Consider the following 19,950-nt stretch of genomic DNA (forward strand, 5'->3'; position numbering starts at 1 on the left):
ACTTGGAGGGTCTTGATGTATTTAAGGACTTTGCCCTCAGGTCCTGGCATGCAGTGTTGAAGGATACTCAGAGGGTCTTCATTTATTTAAGGACTTTTCCCTCAGGTCCTGGCATTAAGTGTTGAAGGGTCCTTGGAGGGTGTTAATGTATTTAAGGACTTTACCCTCAGGTCCTGGCATGCAGTGTTGAAGGGTACGCATAGGGTCTTAATGTATTTAACGACTTTACCCTCAAGTCCTGGCATACAGTGTTGAAGGGTAATCAGAGGGTCTTCATGTTTTTAAGGACTTTGCCCTCAGGACTTTACCAAATTCATACCCAGGCTCATCTTGACCCGCAGCAAATCCGCACCTCTTTCACCTGCAGATGGTTTGCCCAGTCTCAGTCTAGGTGCAGGGACCCGCATGATGCTGCAGGGTCTGCGGTTCACTACACTACTGGGTATCTCTCTAAGGATCCGTGTTTGATCCTCTGGTCACAGGTTCGGATCCCCTCAGACCTTCTGAGGTCAATAAAATGAGTACCATTGAGTTAGATAACCACATCTGTTGTTAGTGCCCAAATAGTAACTTTCCAGCTGTGGTGGTGTATTGTATGTTATGCCGGTAGAGCAGCACCGATCTGCCAGAATTGAAAATCTCAGGCTTGGCATGAACATTTCTGTTTGTATTTCAAATGTCCACCTCCTGAACCAAGGTGGACATGTAAACTGTACATTGCTGTGAGAGGTACTTAAAGACCTGCTGCAAATGTGTTCATGGATTCCACCTGGCTAAGGGGCTGGCCTGGACCCCGGCCCACCCTGATGGGTGCAGTGACTCAGTACCTCTTCAAGTGTCGGGTGCATGCCTGAGACTTGAATTTTGAATGAGGGGCTGGTCTGCAGGCCCCTTGCAACAGCCACCTTCCCTTCCATCACCGTGCTAATTCCCTGGACGAATTGTGGATGCATGAGGTGCAATCTATAGCATTCGAGGAGCAAGGGCAAGGTGCCCTCACAGCTCCGTGCCCACAGATTTTTGTGTATCTGGGTGCAGAGCATAAGTCCTGCATGGTTTCAATGGGAAATCCAGGACTACAAGTACCAGAATGCAAAGTTAAAACCAGGACTGGACTAGTGTCTCCCGAATGGAATGAATTATTTTGGTATGTATGGTTTCGTGTTGGCAGGTCAGCATAGGTGTCAAGGACTTTCTCTCATGAGAAAGTTTCTCTTTCAGTTCTTCCTGTGATGTGGTGCCCCTCCTCTAATCGCCATAGCTCCAAAGTTGTCATTTGTCATACGTGACACTTGTTCTGGGAGGATAGCTCAGCGGCAACGTGTTTGCCTTGGAAGCAAGACGACACGAAGCAACACAGGTTCGATCCCCGGGTCTGTGCTTAGAAACCTCTGGGTATTTAAGTGCATTATAAATATGCAACTAAGAAAAAAAAACCAATTACAAAAACAAAAAAACAATTCCTGTAACAGCGCCTTGATGCCCGTGTGCTGTGTGAGTGCTTTAAACATGCAAATAATAATAATAATGATAGGTCCGAGCATGCAGTGTTGAAGGGTACCTGGAGGGTCTTCATGTATTTAAGGAATTTGCCCTCAAGTCCTGGCATGCAGTGTTGAAGCGTCCTCAGAGGGTCTTAATTTATTTAAGGACTTTGTCCTCAATTAATGGCATGCAGTGTTGAAGGATACTCAGAGGGTCTTCATTTATTTAAGGACTTTGTCCTCAATTAATGGCATGCAGTGTTGAAGGATACTCAGAGGGTCTTCATTTAGTTAAGGACTTTGCCCTCAGGTCCTGGCATGCAGTGTTGAAGGGTACTCAGATGATCTTCATTTATTTAAGGATTTTTCCCTCAGGTCCTGGCATGCAGTGTTGAAGGGTACTTGGAGGGTCTTAATGTATTTAAGGACTTTACCCTCAGGTACTGGCATGCACTCTTGAAGGGTACTCAGAGGGTCTTAATGTAGTTAAGGACTTTACCCTCAGGTCCTGGCATGCAGTATTGAAGGGTACCTGGAGGGTCTTCATGTATTTAAGGACTTTGCCCTCAAGTACCGGCATGCAGTGTTGAAGGGTCCTCAGAGGGTCTTAATGTATTTACGGACTTTGCCCTCAAGTCCTGGCATGCAGTGTTGAAGGGTACTCAGAGGGTCTTAATGTATTTAAGGACTTTGCCCTCAGGTCCTGGCATGCATTGTTGAAGGGTACTCAGAGGGTGTTAATTTATTTGAGTAAATTGTCCTCAGGTCCTGTCATGCAGTGTTGAAGGGTACTCAAAGGGGCTTAATGTATTTAAGGACTGTGTCCTCAACTAATGGCATGCAGTGTTGAAGGGTACTTGGAGAGTTTTAATGTATTTAAGGTCTTTACCCTCAGGTCCTGGCATGCATTGTTGAAGGGTACATGGAGGGTCTTAATGTATTTACGGACTTTGCCCTCAAGTCCTGGCATGCAGTGTTGAAGGGTACTCAGAGGGTCTTAATGTATTTAAGGACTTTGCCCTCAGGTCCTGGCATGCATTGTTGAAGGGTACTCAGAGGGTGTTAATTTATTTGAGTAAATTGTCCTCAGGTCCTGTCATGCAGTGTTGAAGGGTACTCAAAGGGGCTTAATGTATTTAAGGACTGTGTCCTCAACTAATGGCATGCAGTGTTGAAGGGTACTTGGAGAGTCTTAATGTATTTAAGGTCTTTACCCTCAGGTCCTGGCATGCATTGTTGAAGGGTACATGGAGGGTCTTAATGTATGTAACGACTTGGCCCTCAGGTCCTGGCATGCAGTGTTGAAGGGTACTCAGAGGGTCTTAATGTATTTAAGAACTTTACCCTCAATTCCTGGCATGCAGTGTTGAAGGGTACTTGGAGGGTGTTAATTTATTTAAGGACTTTGCCCTCATTTCCTGGCATGCAGTGTTGAAGGGTACTCGGAGGGTCTTTATTTATTTAAGGACTTTGCCCTCAAGTCCTGGCATGCAGTGTTGAAGGATACTCAGATGGTGTTCATTTATTTAAGGACTTTGCCCTCAGGTCCTTGCATGCAGTGTTGAAGGGTAGTCAGAGGGTCTTAATGTATTTAAGGACTTTACCCATAAGTCCTGGCATGCAGTGTGAAGGTTACTTGGAGGATGTTAATTTATTTAAGGACTTTACCCTCAGGTACTGGCATGCACTCTTGAAGGGTACTCAGAGGGTCTTAATGTAGTTAAGGACTTTACCCTCAGGTCCTGGCATGCAGTATTGAAGGGTACCTGGAGGGTCTTCATGTATTTAAGGACTTTGCCCTCAAGTACCGGCATGCAGTGTTGAAGGGTCCTCAGAGGGTCTTAATGTATTTACGGACTTTGCCCTCAAGTCCTGGCATGCAGTGTTGAAGGGTACTCAGAGGGTCTTAATGTATTTAAGGACTTTGCCCTCAGGTCCTGGCATGCATTGTTGAAGGGTACTCAGAGGGTGTTAATTTATTTGAGTAAATTGTCCTCAGGTCCTGTCATGCAGTGTTGAAGGGTACTCAAAGGGGCTTAATGTATTTAAGGACTGTGTCCTCAACTAATGGCATGCAGTGTTGAAGGGTACTTGGAGAGTCTTAATGTATTTAAGGTCTTTACCCTCAGGTCCTGGCATGCATTGTTGAAGGGTACATGGAGGGTCTTAATGTATTTACAGACTTTGCCCTCAAGTCCTGGCATGCAGTGTTGAAGGGTACTCAGAGGGTCTTAATGTATTTAAGGACTTTGCCCTCAGGTCCTGGCATGCATTGTTGAAGGGTACTCAGAGGGTGTTAATTTATTTGAGTAAATTGTCCTCAGGTCCTGTCATGCAGTGTTGAAGGGTACTCAAAGGGGCTTAATGTATTTAAGGACTGTGTCCTCAACTAATGGCATGCAGTGTTGAAGGGTACTTGGAGAGTCTTAATGTATTTAAGGTCTTTACCCTCAGGTCCTGGCATGCATTGTTGAAGGGTACATGGAGGGTCTTAATGTATGTAACGACTTGGCCCTCAGGTCCTGGCATGCAGTGTTGAAGGGTACTCAGAGGGTCTTAATTTATTTAAGAACTTTACCCTCAATTCCTGGCATGCAGTGTTGAAGGGTACTTGGAGGGTGTTAATTTATTTAAGGACTTTGCCCTCATTTCCTGGCATGCAGTGTTGAAGGGTACTCGGAGGGTCTTCATTTATTTAAGGACTTTGCCCTCAGGTCCTGGCATGCAGTGTTCAAGGGTGCTTGGATGGTCTTAATGTATTTAAGGAATTCCCTCAGGTCCGGGCATGCAGTGTTGAAGGGTACCTGGAGGGTCTTCATGTATTTAAGGAATTTTGCCTCAAGTCCTGGCATGCAGTGTTGAAGGGTACTCAGAGGGTCTTAATGTATTTGGAGACGTTGCCCTTAGGTCCTGGCATGCAGTGTTGAAGCGTCCTCAGAGGGTCTTAATTTATTTGAGGACTTTACCCTCAAGTCCTGGCCTGCAGTGTTGAAGGGTGCTCAGGGGGTCTTCATTTATTTAAGGACTTTGTCCTCAATTAATGGCATGCAGTGTTGAAGGATACTCAGAGGGTCTTCATTTATTTAAGGACTTTGCCCTCAGGTCCTGGCATGCAGTATTGAAGGGTACTAAGAGGGTCTTCATTTATTTAAGGACTTTGCCCTCAGGTCCTGGCATGCAGAGTTGAAGGGTACTCAGAGGGTCTTAATGTATTTAAGGACTTTACCCTCAATTCCTGGCATGCAGTGTTGAAGGGTACCTGGAGGGTCTTAATGTATTTAAGGACTTTACCCTCAATTCCTGGCATGCAGTGTTGAAGGGTACTTGGAGTGTGTTAATTTATTTAAGGACTTTGCCCTCAGGTCCTGGCATGCAGTGTTGAAGGGTACTCGGAGGGTCTTCATTTATTTAAGGACTTTGCCCTCAGGTCCTGGCATGCAGTGTTCAAGGATACTCAGATGGTGTTCATTTATTTAAGGACTTTGCCCTCAGGTCCTGGCATGCAGTGTTGAAGATTACTCAGATGGTGTTTATTTATTTAAGGACTTTTCCCTCAGGTCCTGGCATGCAGTGTTGAAGGGTGCTTGGATGGTCTTAATGTATTTAAGGAATTTGCCCTCAGGTCCGGGCATACAGTGTTGAAGGGTACCTGGAGGGTCTTCATGTATTTAAGGAATTTGCCCTCAAGTCCTGGCATGCAGTGTTGAAGGGTACTCAGAGGGTCTTAATGTATTGAGAGACGTTGCCCTTAGGTCCTGGCATGCAGTGTTCAAGCATCCTCAGAGGATCTTAATTTATTTAAGGACTTTACCCTCAAGTCCTGGCCTGCAGTGTTGAAGGGTGCTCAGGGGGTCTTCATTTATTTAAGGACTTTGTCCTCAATTAATGGCATGCAGTGTTGAAGGATACTCAGAGGGTCTTCATTTATTTAAGGACTTTGCCCTCAGATCCTGGCATGCAGTGTTGAAGGGCACTCAGAGGGTCTTCATTTATTTAAGGACTTTGCCCTCAGGTCCTGGCATGCAGAGTTGAAGGGTACTCAGAGGGTCTTAATGTATTTAAGGACTTTACCCTCAATTCCTGGCATGCAGTGTTGAAGGACGCTTGGAGTGTGTTACTTTATTTAAGGACTTTGCCCTCAGGTCCTGGCATGCAGTGTTGAAGGATACTCAGATGGTGTTCATTGATTTAAGGACTTAGTCCTCAGGTCCTGGCATGCAGTGTTGAAGGATACTCAGAGGGCCTTCATTTATTTAAGGACTTTTTCCTCAGGTCCTGGCATTAAGTGTTGAAGGGTCCTTGGAGGGTGTTAATGTATTTAAGGACTTTACCCTCAGGTCCTGGCATGCAGTGTTGAAGGGTACGCATAGGGTCTTAATGTATTTAACAACTTTACCCTCAAGTCCTGGCATACAGTGTTGAAGGGTAATCAGAGGGTCTTCATGTTTTTAAGGACTTTACCTTCAGGACTTTACCACATTCATACCCAGGCTCATCTTGACCCGCAGCAAATCTGCACCTCTTTCACCTGCAGATGGTTTGCCCAGTCTCAGTCTAGGTGCAGGGACCCGCATGATGCTGCAGGGTCTGCGGTTCAGTACACTACTGGGTATCTCTCTAAGGATCCGTGTATGATCCTCTGGTCACAGTTTCGGATCCCCTCAGACCTTCTGAGGTTAATAAAATGAGTACCATTGAGTTAGATAACCACATCTGTTATTAGTGCCCAAATAGTAACTTTCCAGCTGTGGTGGTGCATTGTATGTTATGCCGGCAGAGCAGCACCGATCTGCCAGAATTGAAAATCTCAGGCTTGGCATGAACATTTCTGTTTGTATTTCAAATGTCCACCTCCTGAACCAAGGTCGACATGTAAACTGTACATTGCTGTGAGAGGTACTTAAAGACCTGATGCAAATGTGTTCATGGATTCCACCTGGCTAAGGGGCTGGCCTGGACCCCGGCCCACCCTGATGGGTGCAGTGACTCAGTACCTCTTCAAGTGTCGGGTGCATGCCTGAGACTTGAATTTTGAATGAGGGGCTGGTCTGCAGGCCCCTTGCAACAGCAACCTTCCCTTCCATCACCGTGCTAATTCCCTGGACGAATCGTGGATGCATGAGGTGCAATCTATAGCCTTCGAGGAGCAAGGGCAAGGTGCCCTCACAGCTCCGTGCCCACAGATTTTTGTGTATCTGGGTGCAGAGCATAAGTCCTGCATGGTTTCAATGGGAAATCCAGGACTATAAGTACCAGAATGCAAAGTTAAAACCAGGACTGGACTAGTGTCTCCCGAATGGAATGAATTATTTTGGTATGTATGGTTTCGTGTTGGCAGGTCAGCATAGGTGTCAAGGACTTTCTCTCATGAGAAAGTTTCTCTTTCAGTTCTTCCTGTGATGTGGTGCCCCTCCTCTAATCGCCATAGCTCCAAAGTTGTCATTTGTCATACGTGACACTTGTTCTGGGAGGATAGCTCAGCGGCAACATGTTTGCCTTGGAAGCAAGACGACACGAAGCAACACAGGTTCGATCCCCGGGTCCGTGCTTAGAAACCTCTGGGTATTTAAGTGCATTATAAATATGCAACTAAGAAAAATAAAAACAATTACGCAAACAAAAACAAAAAAAACAATTCCTGTAACAGCGCCTCGATGCCCGTGTGCTGTGTGAGTGCTTTAAACATGCAAATAATAATAATAATGATAGGTCCGGGCATGCAGTGTTGAAGGGCACCTGGAGGGTCTTCATGTATTTAAGGAATTTGCCCTCAAGTCCTGACATGCAGTGTTGAAGGGTACCTGGAGGGTCTTCATGTATTTAAGGAATTTGCCCTCAGGTCCTCGCATGCAGTGTTGAAGGGTACTCAGATGGTGTTCATTGATTTAAGGACTTAGTCCTCAGTTCCTGGCATGCAGTGTTGAAGGGTACTCAGAGAGTCTTAATGTATTTAAGGACTTTGCCCTCAGGTCCTGGCATGCATTGTTGAAGGGTATTCAGAGGGTTTTAATTTATTTAAGGACTTTGTCCTCAATTAATGGCATGCAGTGTTGAAGGATACTCAGAGGGTCTTCATTTATTTAAGGATTTTTCCCTCAGGTCTTGGCATGCAGTGTTGAAGGGTACTTGGAGGGTCTTAATGTATTTAAGGATTTTACCCTGAGGTCCTGGCATGCACTCTTGAAGGGTACTCAGAGGGTCTTAATGTAGTTAAGGACTTTACCCTCAGGTCCTGGCATGCAGTATTGAAGGGTACCTGGAGTGTCTTCATGTATTTAAGGACTTTGCCCTCAAGTACCGGCATGCAGTGTTGAAGGGTCCTCAGAGGGTCTTAATGTATTTACGGACTTTGCCCTCAAGTCCTGGCATGCAGTGTTGAAGGGTACTCAGAGGGTCTTAATGTATTTAAGGACTTTGCCCTCAGGTCCTGGCATGCATTGTTGAAGGGTACTCAGAGGGTGTTAATTTATTTGAGGAAATTGTCCTCAGGTCCTGTCATGCAGTGTTGAAGGGTACTCAAAGGGGCTTAATGTATTTAAGGACTGTGTCCCCAACTAATGGCATGCAGTGTTGAAGGGTACTTGGCGAGTCTTAATGTATGTAAGGACTTTGCCCACAGGTCCTGGCATGCATTGTTGAAGGGTACTTGGAGGGTCTTAATGTATGTAAGGACTTTGCCCACAGGTCCTGGCATGCAGTGTTGAAGGGTACTCAGAGGGTCCTAATGTATTTAAGAACTTTACCCTCAATTCCTGGCATGCAGTGTTGAAGGGTACTTGGAGGGTGTTAATATATTTAAGGACTTTGCCCTCATTTCCTGGCATGCAGTGTTGAAGGGTACTCGGAGGGTCTTCATTTATTTAAGGACTTTGCCCTCAGGTCCTGGCATGCAGTGTTGAAGGATACTCAGATAGTGTTCATTTATTTAAGGACTTTGCCCTCAGGTCCTTGCATGCAGTGTTGAAGATTACTCAGATGGTCTTCATGTATTTAACGAATTTGCCCTCCGGTCCTGGCATGCAGTGTTGAAGGGTAGTCAGAGGGTCTTAATGTATTTAAGGACTTTACCCATAAGTCCTGGCATGCAGTGTGAAGGGTAATTGGAGGATGTTAATTTATTTAAGGACTTTGCCCTCAGTTTCTGGCATGCAGTGTTGAAGGGTACTCGGAGGGTCTTCATTTATTTAAGGACTTTTCCCTCAGGTCCTGGCATGCAGTGTTGAAGGATACTCAGATGGTGTTCATTTATTTAAGGACTTTGCCCTCAGGTCCTGGCATGCAGTGTTGAAGGGTGCATGGGTGGTCTTAATGTATTTAAGGAATTTGCCCTCAGGTCCGGGCATGCAGTGTTGAAGGATACTCAGATGGTGTTCATTTATTTAAGGACTTTGCCCTCAGGTCCTGGCATGCAGTGTTGAAGGGTGCATGGATGGTCTTAATGTATTTAAGGACTTTGCTCTCAGGTCCTGGCATGCAGTGTTTAAAGACTTTGCTCTCGGGTCCTGGCATGCAGTGTTTAAGGACTTTGCTCTCTGGTCCTGGCATGCAGTGTTTAAGAAATTTGCTCTCGGGTCCTGGCATGCAGTGTTTAAGGACTTTGTACTCGGGTCCTGGCATGCAGTGTTTAAAGACTTTGCTCTCGGGTCCTGGCATGCAGTGTTTAAGGACTTTGCTCTCTGGTCCTGGCATGCAGTGTTTAAGGACTTTGGTCTCGGGTCCTGGCATGCATTGTTTAAGGACTTTGCCCTCAGGTCCTGGCATGCAGTGTTCAAGGACTTTGCTCTTGGGTCCTGGCAATGCAGTATTTAAGGACTTTGCCCTCTGGTCCTGGCATGCAGTGTTTAAGGACTTTGCTCTCGGGTCCTGGCATGCAGTGTTTAAGGACTTTGCTCTCAGGTCCTGGCATGTAGTGTTTAAAGACTTTGCTCTCGGGTCCTGGCAGGCATGCAGTGTTTAAGGACTTTGCTCTCTGGTCCTGGCATGCAGTGTTTAAGGACTTTGCTCTCGGGTCCTGGCATGCAGTGTTTAAGGACTTTGCCCTCAGGTCCTGGCATGCAGTGTTTAAGGACTTTGCTCTCGGGTCCTGGCATGCAGTGTTTAAGGACTTTTCCCTCTGGTCCTGGCATGCAGTGTTTAGGGACTTTGCTCTCTGGTCCTGGCATGCAGTGTTTAAGGACTCTGCTCTCAGGTCCTGGCATGCAGTGTTGAGGGGTACTCTCAGTGTCTCAATGTACCAAGCCCTGACATGCAGTGGTGCTCGTCACATTACATGTCTCTTTTATTCTAGGAACTTGCCCTTCAGGTTACACTTTTCACATCATGAATGTGGATGGGCTCTGCCCTCTGTGAATAGCCACTCAGCTTTTCATGCTTGCTAATGTCAGCTTATGTCAGCATTGACAGCATTAGAAAGGAGGCAGCATTTACATCATGCTGCTCCAGCCCTCGTGAGTGATGTTGCTATTATTATCAGGGAACAAAGCCTCATGCTTTCCCTGTTGCAGCATGTGTGCATCACGTGTGATTGTATATTATGGTCCATGTTGAAGTAACTTAAACCTGGTGATTAGATATTGAGGCAAATAAGTTTATTCTTGACAAAAGTGCATGTGCCGAGCAGGAAAAACTAATGTGCTCTTTGAAGCAAGTGATGCAACACTGTATACAGCATGCTCTTATCTCAAGAGAAGTGGAGCGCTGTACAGAGTGTGGGTAGCAATTATTAGGCTGGCATCTTTTAACAGTAAGGTAGTACTGTGTGTTGAGGTCTGTGTGTTGGTATGCACGTCTGTTGGAATTAGTCCTTGGTCAGATATTGCTGAAAGAGCCATGTTTTGAAATATTGGCCACGTGACTGTTGCAATTCCATTAACAGACATCTGCAGAATTAAGAAGTGATTGATAATAGGACATGGATCAGCAGGGAGAGGAATGAGTTAAAACTATTATCACCTGGAGAAATACCTTCTTAAACATTTAATCATGTTCTCATTTTTGAGTCCACCACAAAAGATTAATCCCCCATTACACAGGAGCTGTATTTTCCACTTGTTCATATTAGTCAGTGTATCAAATGTTATCACCTACCACTTAAGTGGGTAATTTCTCCATCAGGGCATGGGGCGCAGTCATAGCAGCAGATTGGCCGATACTTCTGAAGGACCTTGCGGTATCCAGGAGGACAGCTCTCACTGCATACAGAGCGGGGAATCTGAGTAGATAAGATGAAGGACACAAGTGATGATAAACAGAGTGAGTTGTCTGAGTAGGAGATGATGGTGAACACAGCTGATAATAACATGAGGGGTCAGAGGAGGAAAAGATAGAGAACATTTGATAATAACACAGAGTAAGGAATCAGTGGAAGGGGAGATGGGGATACATCAGATAATGACATAGAGCAAGGAAACTGAGGAGGGGAAGATGGCAGACATGGCTGATAATCACACAGAGCAGTGGTCTGTGGAGCAAGCAATGGGTTAATCAGTTGATGGTATCATCCAGAGGAAAGGATGGAGGACTCAGCTGATAACACAGAGTGTGGGATCTGCACAGAAGATTTAGAACACAGATGGCAAAAACATACAGCAATGGGACGGAGAAGGATAAAATGGAGGACAAAGGTAATGATACCGCAGGGTGTGGGGTCTGAGGAGGAAGTGATGGAGGACACAGATGCATATAATGTGGAGGAGAAGATAAGGGACCCAGGTGATAATAACACTGAGCTAGTGGTATGGGCCGGGGGCCTGGAGGATGAAGCTCATAATACCACAGAGTGTGTGGTCTGAGCAGGAAGTGATGGAGGACACAGATGCATATAATGCGGAGGAGAAGATAAGGGACCCAGGTGATAATAACACTGAGCTAGTGGTATGGGCCGGGGGCCTGGAGGATGACGCTCATGAAACCACAGAGTATGTTGTCTGAGGAGAAGGTGATGGAGGACACAGATGCATATAATGTGGGGTATAAGATGAGGGTTTCAGGTGATAATAACAATGTGCTTGTGGTAAGTGACAGGGGCATGAAGGAGAAATGTCATAATACCACCGAGTGTGGGGTCGTACAAAGTGAAGATGGAAGAAAATGTTTCTAACACACCGAGAAGTCAGAATCGGGGGAAGCCGCATTTGATTCCACAGTGGTCGGTGTCCAAAGAGGTGTCAAGACACAGTGATCATACAGTGAGGGTTCTGAGGTGGGTGACGCAGGTCATGAAACAACGAGGGTGGAAGACACATGACCTAATAACTGTCGCAGACAAGAGCAAGTTGGGCGTTATTTCCCCTACTGTTAATTCCTATTTTAATGGTTTCCTGCAGTTGACTAGATATTGGTATCAAAACATCTGCCACATTAAATCCATTGGGTAAGGTTGCCAGGTCTCGTCTCTTCCTTCCACCCTCTGCCCACTACCAGGGATGCGTGGATATAGTGGAGATTATTTCACCGCTCTTCAGGGAAAAATTAACAGTGCCATACCTATGTTCTTCTTGGAATGGTCAGGACATCTTCCCTGATGGATACCCACAAAACAAGATTCAAGTGAAAAAGAGTGATTCTCGGCAACAAACACGTGCAAGAACAAGTGTCCTGCTTCTCAACGTTCTTACGTTCCAGAGGATTCCCCTTCTCGGACACTCATAGTTTCTACGCCAATTGTCTCTTCTCTCCTTCTGTATAATTTGTGCTATTTAAGTGGGTACAGCCAACTCTTGTGCAAATGTAAGTAGTTGAGTCAGCGTTGGGTCCCCTCTAGTGAGTAGAGAGACCACTGGCGTTTCCTTCATATTCCACAGTGGCAATACACAGATTTACTCCTCTAGAATTATCTCAACAGACTCCTGAGGGGGCTCCCATCTTTAGTGTCCTGACTTGCCATCACTTCAACAACTCTCTACAACTGCACTTCTGCTACTTCTCCACAACGCAACACTGCATGCTCGTTCCTCCTACAACTCTAAAAGCACCACCATCAAATTGGGGTCTCACCCCTTCCTCTTGCCTTGAGAAAGACATTCCCTTTTAAACCTGCCTACTAGCCTCTGCCTCTGGCCCCTACTGCAAAGGTCTATTATGCTGGGCTAAGGCAGAGTGAGCCCACAGGACTATGAGGGCGAGAGGAATGGACATTAATTGGAACTCCCTTAAAGACCTAATAAAAACCTCTGAACTGTCTTTGAGACTGTTTGTGTTATTGAGTCCCTCTGTGGCAATCTGTTAACACGCTCCCTTGACTCTTGTATTGACACCCCCCCTTGTTTTCCTCCCCTTGTAGAAGCGTAATGGCCAATGGCTGATTTATACTGGTTTTGATGCCTGCAGAGACAGATACTTTTGTAGAACGTATTGGATTTAAATATGTTGCACCAGTTTGGTATCAATTTGTCAGGGCACCTGCTATCAAGCAGTTTACCCTTTTGGTCTTCTGAGCACTTTCCAAAATGGCTCTTTTGAAGAATGTCTTTATAATCTGATGTGAAATGCATGGAGTCTGCTGGTGTTTAAAACACTGAATTAGATCTGCATTGATGGATATGGAGTTAAAATGCAGTCCTGGTGTGTCTAAAAAGGCTCATGATTGAGTGTCATGGATCACAACGTCCTTCAGTTTAATGAATGTATGAATGAATCTCTTCAGCGCACTATTCTGCAAAAGTAACTTGGCACTTCATGGCTACAAGTCTGGCCTCTATAGATCCTTCGGAAAATGTAATTTTCTTTTTTTTAGACACCACCATTTTCTTATAATTAGTGAGTCCAAGCTTTACAACCTCTCTAGAGAGAGAAACCAATTAGGGGAGTTTAAGTTCAGAAGATTGCAATGTCCTTCAAAGCACCTAGAAGCCTCATTGTACAAAATCGGTCTTGCAGATCTCGCTTCGACAGAAGTGGGAAATAGAGCCTCAGCCTTCTCAGTGCTTCATGAGAGTGACAACTAGACAACTAGACAATGTAAGTGATTTCAATCCGGCACACACCCAAGTCAAAGCCTAGCGTGTAATGCACAACTAAAATCCTCATTTATTTTTGACTAAAAGTTCTTTATTCTGAATGATATACCACTCATATCACGCCCCTCTCATGGAACACCCATCCCCCCTGTAACACTGAACCAGGAATCAGGCTGTTTTGCAAAGGTAAAATATTTATTTATGTATTTACAATTTAATCACACTATGGTTTAATTGGTGGCCAAGAATCACCAATGGGGTGATGTATCACCGAAAAATCTCTTTAATACACAAAGAGTAATAGTGAGCAAAACAATTCAGCACTGAAATAATACTTTTGTGTGTGTGTACAGATCAGCTAGCACTGTGGTTAAAGGTTTCCTCTGCACACCCCTCAACCCCCCAATAGACAATGTAAAGAGATAGGAGGAGAGAGCAGGTATTCAGGAATGGCAGAATTCAAAAAAATAAAAATCCCACTTTCCCCCAGCAAACACAAGAGGATTGACTGTCAGGCTGTCTGAATGGCGTTTAAAGTTATCTTGAGAATGGATTGGGTAAAAACACAAAATATGGTTTAAATTGCTGAAATAGCTATCAATTCTTATGGGAGCCGCTTTGGATGGTTGCACACAAGCAATGTTTCAATACCAAGAAACCATCTGAAATCCTAAAATTCAAGTCGGGAGCAATCAAAATCTGTTTTACAAGTGTCGGAATTTCTCAAAAATGAAATTTGCGGCAAACTTTTCACTCTGCGATAATCGCGATAACGGGAAAACTGTATAGATTTGGGATGCGGTTTTAGATGCGATTTAAAGCTGTGTATGTTAGCTACAAGGAGAGGTTTTAGTGGACGTTTTAGTGGAGGTAGTTTTTTTTCAAGATAGGCGCTAGAATGGAAAACAGGAATGCACTTTTAAAATGACAAAAAAGGATTTCTTACACTAGAGGATGACTATGAACAAAATAAATCCCCACAAGAACGCAGTCACTTGAGGAGAATGACTGCCTGTCCGTGACTTGCATCCTTCAGATGAGAAAAGATCAGCGCAAAGATAGTTTTAACAATACTAGCACAGGAGGAAAATAGGAGGGATTGGATAGAGAGTTCAGACAATTCAAAAGTACTCCTAACAATGCAGGTTCCGAATACAAGATAGGATGGGTTTAAGATAGGGATTAACTAGGCAAGGTGCATATGCGAGTGACACAGTTCTATCTATAGATACTCACAAGATATGTTTTTAAACGGAACCGTTAGGATTCTGGTCTGTCAAGATTCTGGTCAGGGAAGGGAATCTGGTTCTGGGACAGACAGCTGGGCACATTGGACTGGACTGGGTCTGCAATCGGCAAGTCGCTCGGGTCACAGCACGGAACAGGACTGGATCAGATCTGCCCTTTTTTGTTCTGATGATAATTATTTCAGCAGGCAAGCAGTACAGCACAGCCCGGCTGTATGTTGATGCTTCCCCTTTGGATTCTGGTTCTGGAATTTAAGGCCAAGCTGAAAATGGTTCAGCTATGCAATGGGCCTTTCTGCTTTGCCAAGTTTCTGGAGTCTGGAGCAAGGAAGATGGAAAGTTCTGCAGCAGGGTGCTCCGCCATTATTCGGATTGTGGGTGAATCTGTCTGTCTTTTTCTACCCTCTGATGTCTCTATTTATGCTATTATAAAGGGGGTGTGTGTGCTGGTTTAGCCTAAGCTCGGCCCTTTGACAGGGATTGGTCAGAATCTCCTCTCTTCCTTGATAGGAGGAGAAAAACAGTGTGTCACCTTTATAGTGTGGGTTTATGAGGCTTAGAGTCCACCCCTAGCCTCTTGAACACAAAATCTTCTTTTGACACAATACATATTTACACATGTGCAACCTCTATAATAACCACATATACAGATTAGATATTTTGTACAGCAGCTACTCCTCCAAACCCTGTAGCTGTTGCATCTTGTGTCTGCTTTTCACAGAATTTTGCCCTTTTCATCCGGAACACAATGTCCAATTTATCAGCAAATTTCGACAAGTGTGCGCGTATAACATGGGCATACGTGTATAAAGTTTCATACTTCTAGCAGAAATACATTTGGTGTAAAATCACATTTTCTGCCATTTCATTCCAAATTATGTCACACGATTTTGCCGTCTCTTGAACTGTGCAGCCAAAATTTAGATTTACAATTCTGTTACTTTAGTGTTTTTGACAATTTTAAGTGGCAAGTTATATGTATTTAAACAAAATGTTCTTTGTGAATGTTCAGCCACCGATGGCTGTTTGGGTCCGCATCTTTTTCTCTCCCTTCAGTTCAGAAGCAGTCTCCTCCCTGTTCTCTTGGCAGAGGCCATTTTACGACGGTCCTTACACCTAGCATTTCCTGCTTTGCAGCTGTTCATTGTTTCCTTCCCCACTGCAGACAAGGATCTTCCCAAACCCTATAATTATTGCTTTGGTGTGATTTCCTGGTGGAGGGAGCTGGAGGGAGAGGCCTTGCCTCTGTGAGGAAAGCTGTTATTCCAGTTAGGTAGCTCTTTAGCCAGCTTATTGTAACTGTTAATTCTGTTGAATTTTCCCTTAGCATACAACAAACATGTGGGATCAAATCACAGCTAAATATTTCTTCAAGATTTTAAACCATGGAATCAAAACAATGACAAGATGATTACTCTCAATAACAGGCCTCTTAGATTGCAAACATTTGATTTTAGTTTATACATGTTTAATGTTTAATCCTGCAGGCCCCTGACAGCTGTCATTCAGGCGGCCAAGGGTACTGCACCCAGATTTTGACAGATCCACAGACAGGCCCCTTTTGCTGTGGAAATCCCTTGATGCTTTCAGCTTTTCAGGACGATGTATGTTCACAATGATTTCTTATACTAAGTGAATTGTAGCACCCAGCAAGAATTTTGAATGTTCGAATGTGTCTTGTACCGGCATTCTGCAGTTTCCACAACAAAGAAAAAAGGATTCAAAGCAAGGTTTTGGGGTTTCCTTTAGCAAAGCACTGTTTTTTAGTTCTGTACTCCATCTTCACATGTGGTGGAGCCCAGTGAAATGTTTCAGGAGTGAGATCTATGTTCCACCACTGACAACATGCATGGCAGATTGGGCAGCAATCTTTTTTGTGCTTTTCAAAGCGCGATTTTCAGAGGTTTTGGTGCGCACAGGGGTTTTGCGGCCATTTTGATGTTTCTGGTGCTATCAGAACACAGTGATGCCGCATGGCAGAGCAAAAGTGGGTCAAGACATCCCACAACAACTTCCCCATGTCACAGAACATCGTTCCAGCTTTAAAGAAACAAGGCTTTCCTATTTCACATGGGAGATTTTACCCTCAGCTTCGCTCCCTCGTCACCTCCCTCACATCTGTGGAGGGAGGACCTCTTATGTGAGGAGGTTGGTGAGGGATAGTGGCTGAGGTCATGAGGATTATCTGTTGTTATTCTGGCATCCATCTGATGAGGACCTCTTATGTGAGGAGGTTGGCGAGGGATAGTGGCTGAGGTCATAAGGATTATCTGTTGTCATTTTGGCATCCATCTGATGCGGCCGGCTTCATGTTTTAACACGATAAAAAATAGATCTATAGATACCGGCATTTTCCTTTTACAGATAGCTGATGAAACTGACTGGAGAGACAGTGACATGGCATCTCCCTTCAGTTATATTATTTGTGTACATGGTGGGTCACATTGTGACAAAAGCAAGTAGCCGGAAGGGCGTGCACTTCATTCACTCATCAGAGGTAACCTTGGACTGGTCTAGAAGGAGGCTCTGTTGCTGATGTAAGCACTGTACTCTCTGGTGAATGTTTGAGTCCACTATACTCCCTCAAAAGAAATCCCAGTTAAGAGACACTTGCAAAACATTCTATGAAATCTTACGGCTCTTTTTACGCTCTTAATACCATATGTTTATAATAAAGTGCTTGCCTTCACATCCCACCATATTGTATTGCTGGAAAGACGAGGTGCTGCTATTAACCAAATACATAGACGTCAGAAGGAAATAGATCTCATGCCCAACACATTAAAATTACATCACAGAGTCTGGTCTTTTCAAAGAAAAGAAAGACTCAAACATATAAGTGGATTATGGGTGAGGAATCTGTAGACCAAGTACAGGCCATCACATACTTGGGTTATTACCTCACAAATAGAGCTAGTATGAAATGGAAACAGGGCCTTAATGAGAAGATCTGTAAACTTAAATCCCAAATGAAATTTTTGAGATTAAAGGTTTGCAGATTCTCTCTGATACTGATAAGGAGCTATTATCTGGCTAAATGTGAGCCCATTCTACTTTATAGCCTGGATATCTGTACCCACGATATGAGTTTGACTCTTAATACCATTCAGGGAAAGTTGTGGAAAGAACTACTGGGGCTATCCATGGCTGTGTCTAATGCAGTTATTCACCATGCGCTTTGCCTCATATCCCTTAAATCTAGGTACCTCTGGAAACAATTTCCCTGTACAAAAAATGAGCGACCCTCCCACAAATACCCTTTATGAAACACTAAGAAGTGGCAAGATCTGAAACAGTTCCTTCTATGATAATGTTTTGGGACAGAATGAATGCAATACTTCCGTCCCTAGGGGCAACTATAGACGATCTTGTACAATGGCCAGGTTTGGTGAAGAGGTTTCTCCTTAGGGTGGATTGGGTGGAAACGGTTGAATGTGTCAGCTCTTATGCTACCTACAAAGAATATGCTAATGTTTGCCACGCTAGGGAATGTTTACCCCTTTAGTTGCAGAGGTTTCCATGTGAGAGGGGTAGAACCAGTTACATGTGTCGTAGGTTGAATCAGTTAAGACACTGAGGTATTAATGGTGTGACTGGGCCGGAATCGCTAGAACTGAGGGGTCGCTTTTGTGGGGAGATTAACTCCCAAGAGACACTTAATCACTTAGTGCTTAGTTGCTCTTACTTTGACCCTATATGTGTTTTGACCCTCAAAGATATGTTTGAGAAAAAGTCAGAGCTCTCAATGAATCTATTTTGGAATAGATGCATGTGGGGTTTAAACATATCCCTAATTGTGGCACTGAATGCACTTTTGCAGGGTTTATATAACCAATAGTTTGAACCAAATGAATTTGGGTACATAAACATTGAATTTTGATGTGAGAAATGTTGCACTTATCTAACATACTCTGCAATTTGTTTGCAGTATTTCTTATTTTCTGTGATGAAATTTACAGTCAGGTTTATGTGATGTTTTATGTAATATGAATCTTTTGTTAACTATGTATTTTTTATGAGGTCCAAGACACAGAAAAGGGACTGAAGTACAGGGACTCAGCAGCCCAGCTGGCTGCAGAAAAGGGACACATCCATCAACTAAGCACTTCATTAGCCTGGGCCTTGCTTAACAACCCATCATTGTTTGATGTGGTGGTAGAAGACAGAAATGAACAAATACAAGTTTAGACTTTCATGCCAAGTTTTGCCAGTTACCATGCCAACCCAATATGCTGCTTCTAAACACCCCTTGTCTATTTTCTCTTACCAATGTTTTGGCACATATGGTGCAAACACCACCATAGGCGACAAAACCAAAAATGATGATGTAAATCTGGATAAAAAACCTATATTAATTATTTCCAGACTGTGCCTGGGAAGTAAAGCTGTTGTTAGAGATTCTAGGTCAAAATAAAAGCGTTGACGTTTCCCAGATTGTACTTGTAGAGGAAACCTGATGACAGCGATCCTGTGTTAAAATAAGAGTGGACTGGATATTGAAGCTGATAACGAGAACCTACGACTAAATATAAGGGTTGCCTGGAGAGTGTGGCTTATTACTGAAATTCTGAAATCCTTAATGGTGAAGCTGATGACAGAAATCCTGGATTAAGATAAAAGTGTTGATTGTTCCCAGATGTTGCCTGGAGTGTAAACCTGATGCACTCCTCTTTCTTCTTTAAGACAAAAAAACCTTACATTCTAATTAATTGATTACTGCATTGATCCACTCTATGGCAACTGGAAACTATTTTTTGAATTTGTCTATTATGAACCACATTTTCCAAACACTTGTCTGGGAAGCCTTACCTGTGTAAAGCTGGGGTGCCAATGAATGTCACGGTCACTGAGGTTAAACTGCATGTGCCCTGCAGAGTCGATCATGATGTTTCCCACTTTGGTAAATGTAGAGTTTAAAAAAGAAAAATAAAGCCAGTTCACAATGTCAAAACGTGCAGGCGGGTCCCCCTGAGCATTGAAGGACATGTCTCCACTGGTGGTTTTGAAATGGACGTTCCGCATGTGAAGATGTAACTGCCAAGAAGAAAAGAGACATAGGATTAGGTTGAATATGATAAGGATATATAACCATCATGCGTACATCTGTGACAGGCATGGCTATAGTCCTGGCTACTTACATATAACCTTCATTAAACTGAGACCTGCTCTACCTTGTCCTAATCATAATTCCCGCTCTCCAAATCCTTTCTTCAGCATCACCCTGAGTATGAGATCAGGAGCATATGGGCAAAGAAAGCAGAT

At 44.0% G+C, this 19,950-nt stretch overlaps 1 protein-coding gene across 1 annotated transcript in view; it reads right to left on the reverse strand.

Annotated features, from left to right (window-relative positions):
• Positions 1-19,572, reverse strand: part of LOC138568898 (vomeronasal type-2 receptor 26-like) — a 98,589-nt gene extending 79,017 nt beyond the window's left edge. The window contains exons 1-2 of the mRNA XM_069646679.1: positions 19,498-19,572; positions 10,572-10,695 (exon numbers count right to left, since the gene is read on the reverse strand). Coding sequence (XP_069502780.1) covers positions 10,572-10,695; positions 19,498-19,572 — 199 coding nt within the window. The remainder of the gene's footprint in view (positions 1-10,571; positions 10,696-19,497) is intronic.
• Positions 19,573-19,950: the final 378 nt, after the last annotated feature.

The sequence above is a fragment of the Ambystoma mexicanum genome, chromosome 2q (assembly GCF_040938575.1).
Source record: "Ambystoma mexicanum isolate Mex_15411 chromosome 2q, UKY_AmexF1_1, whole genome shotgun sequence".
NCBI lineage: Eukaryota > Metazoa > Chordata > Amphibia > Caudata > Ambystomatidae > Ambystoma > Ambystoma mexicanum.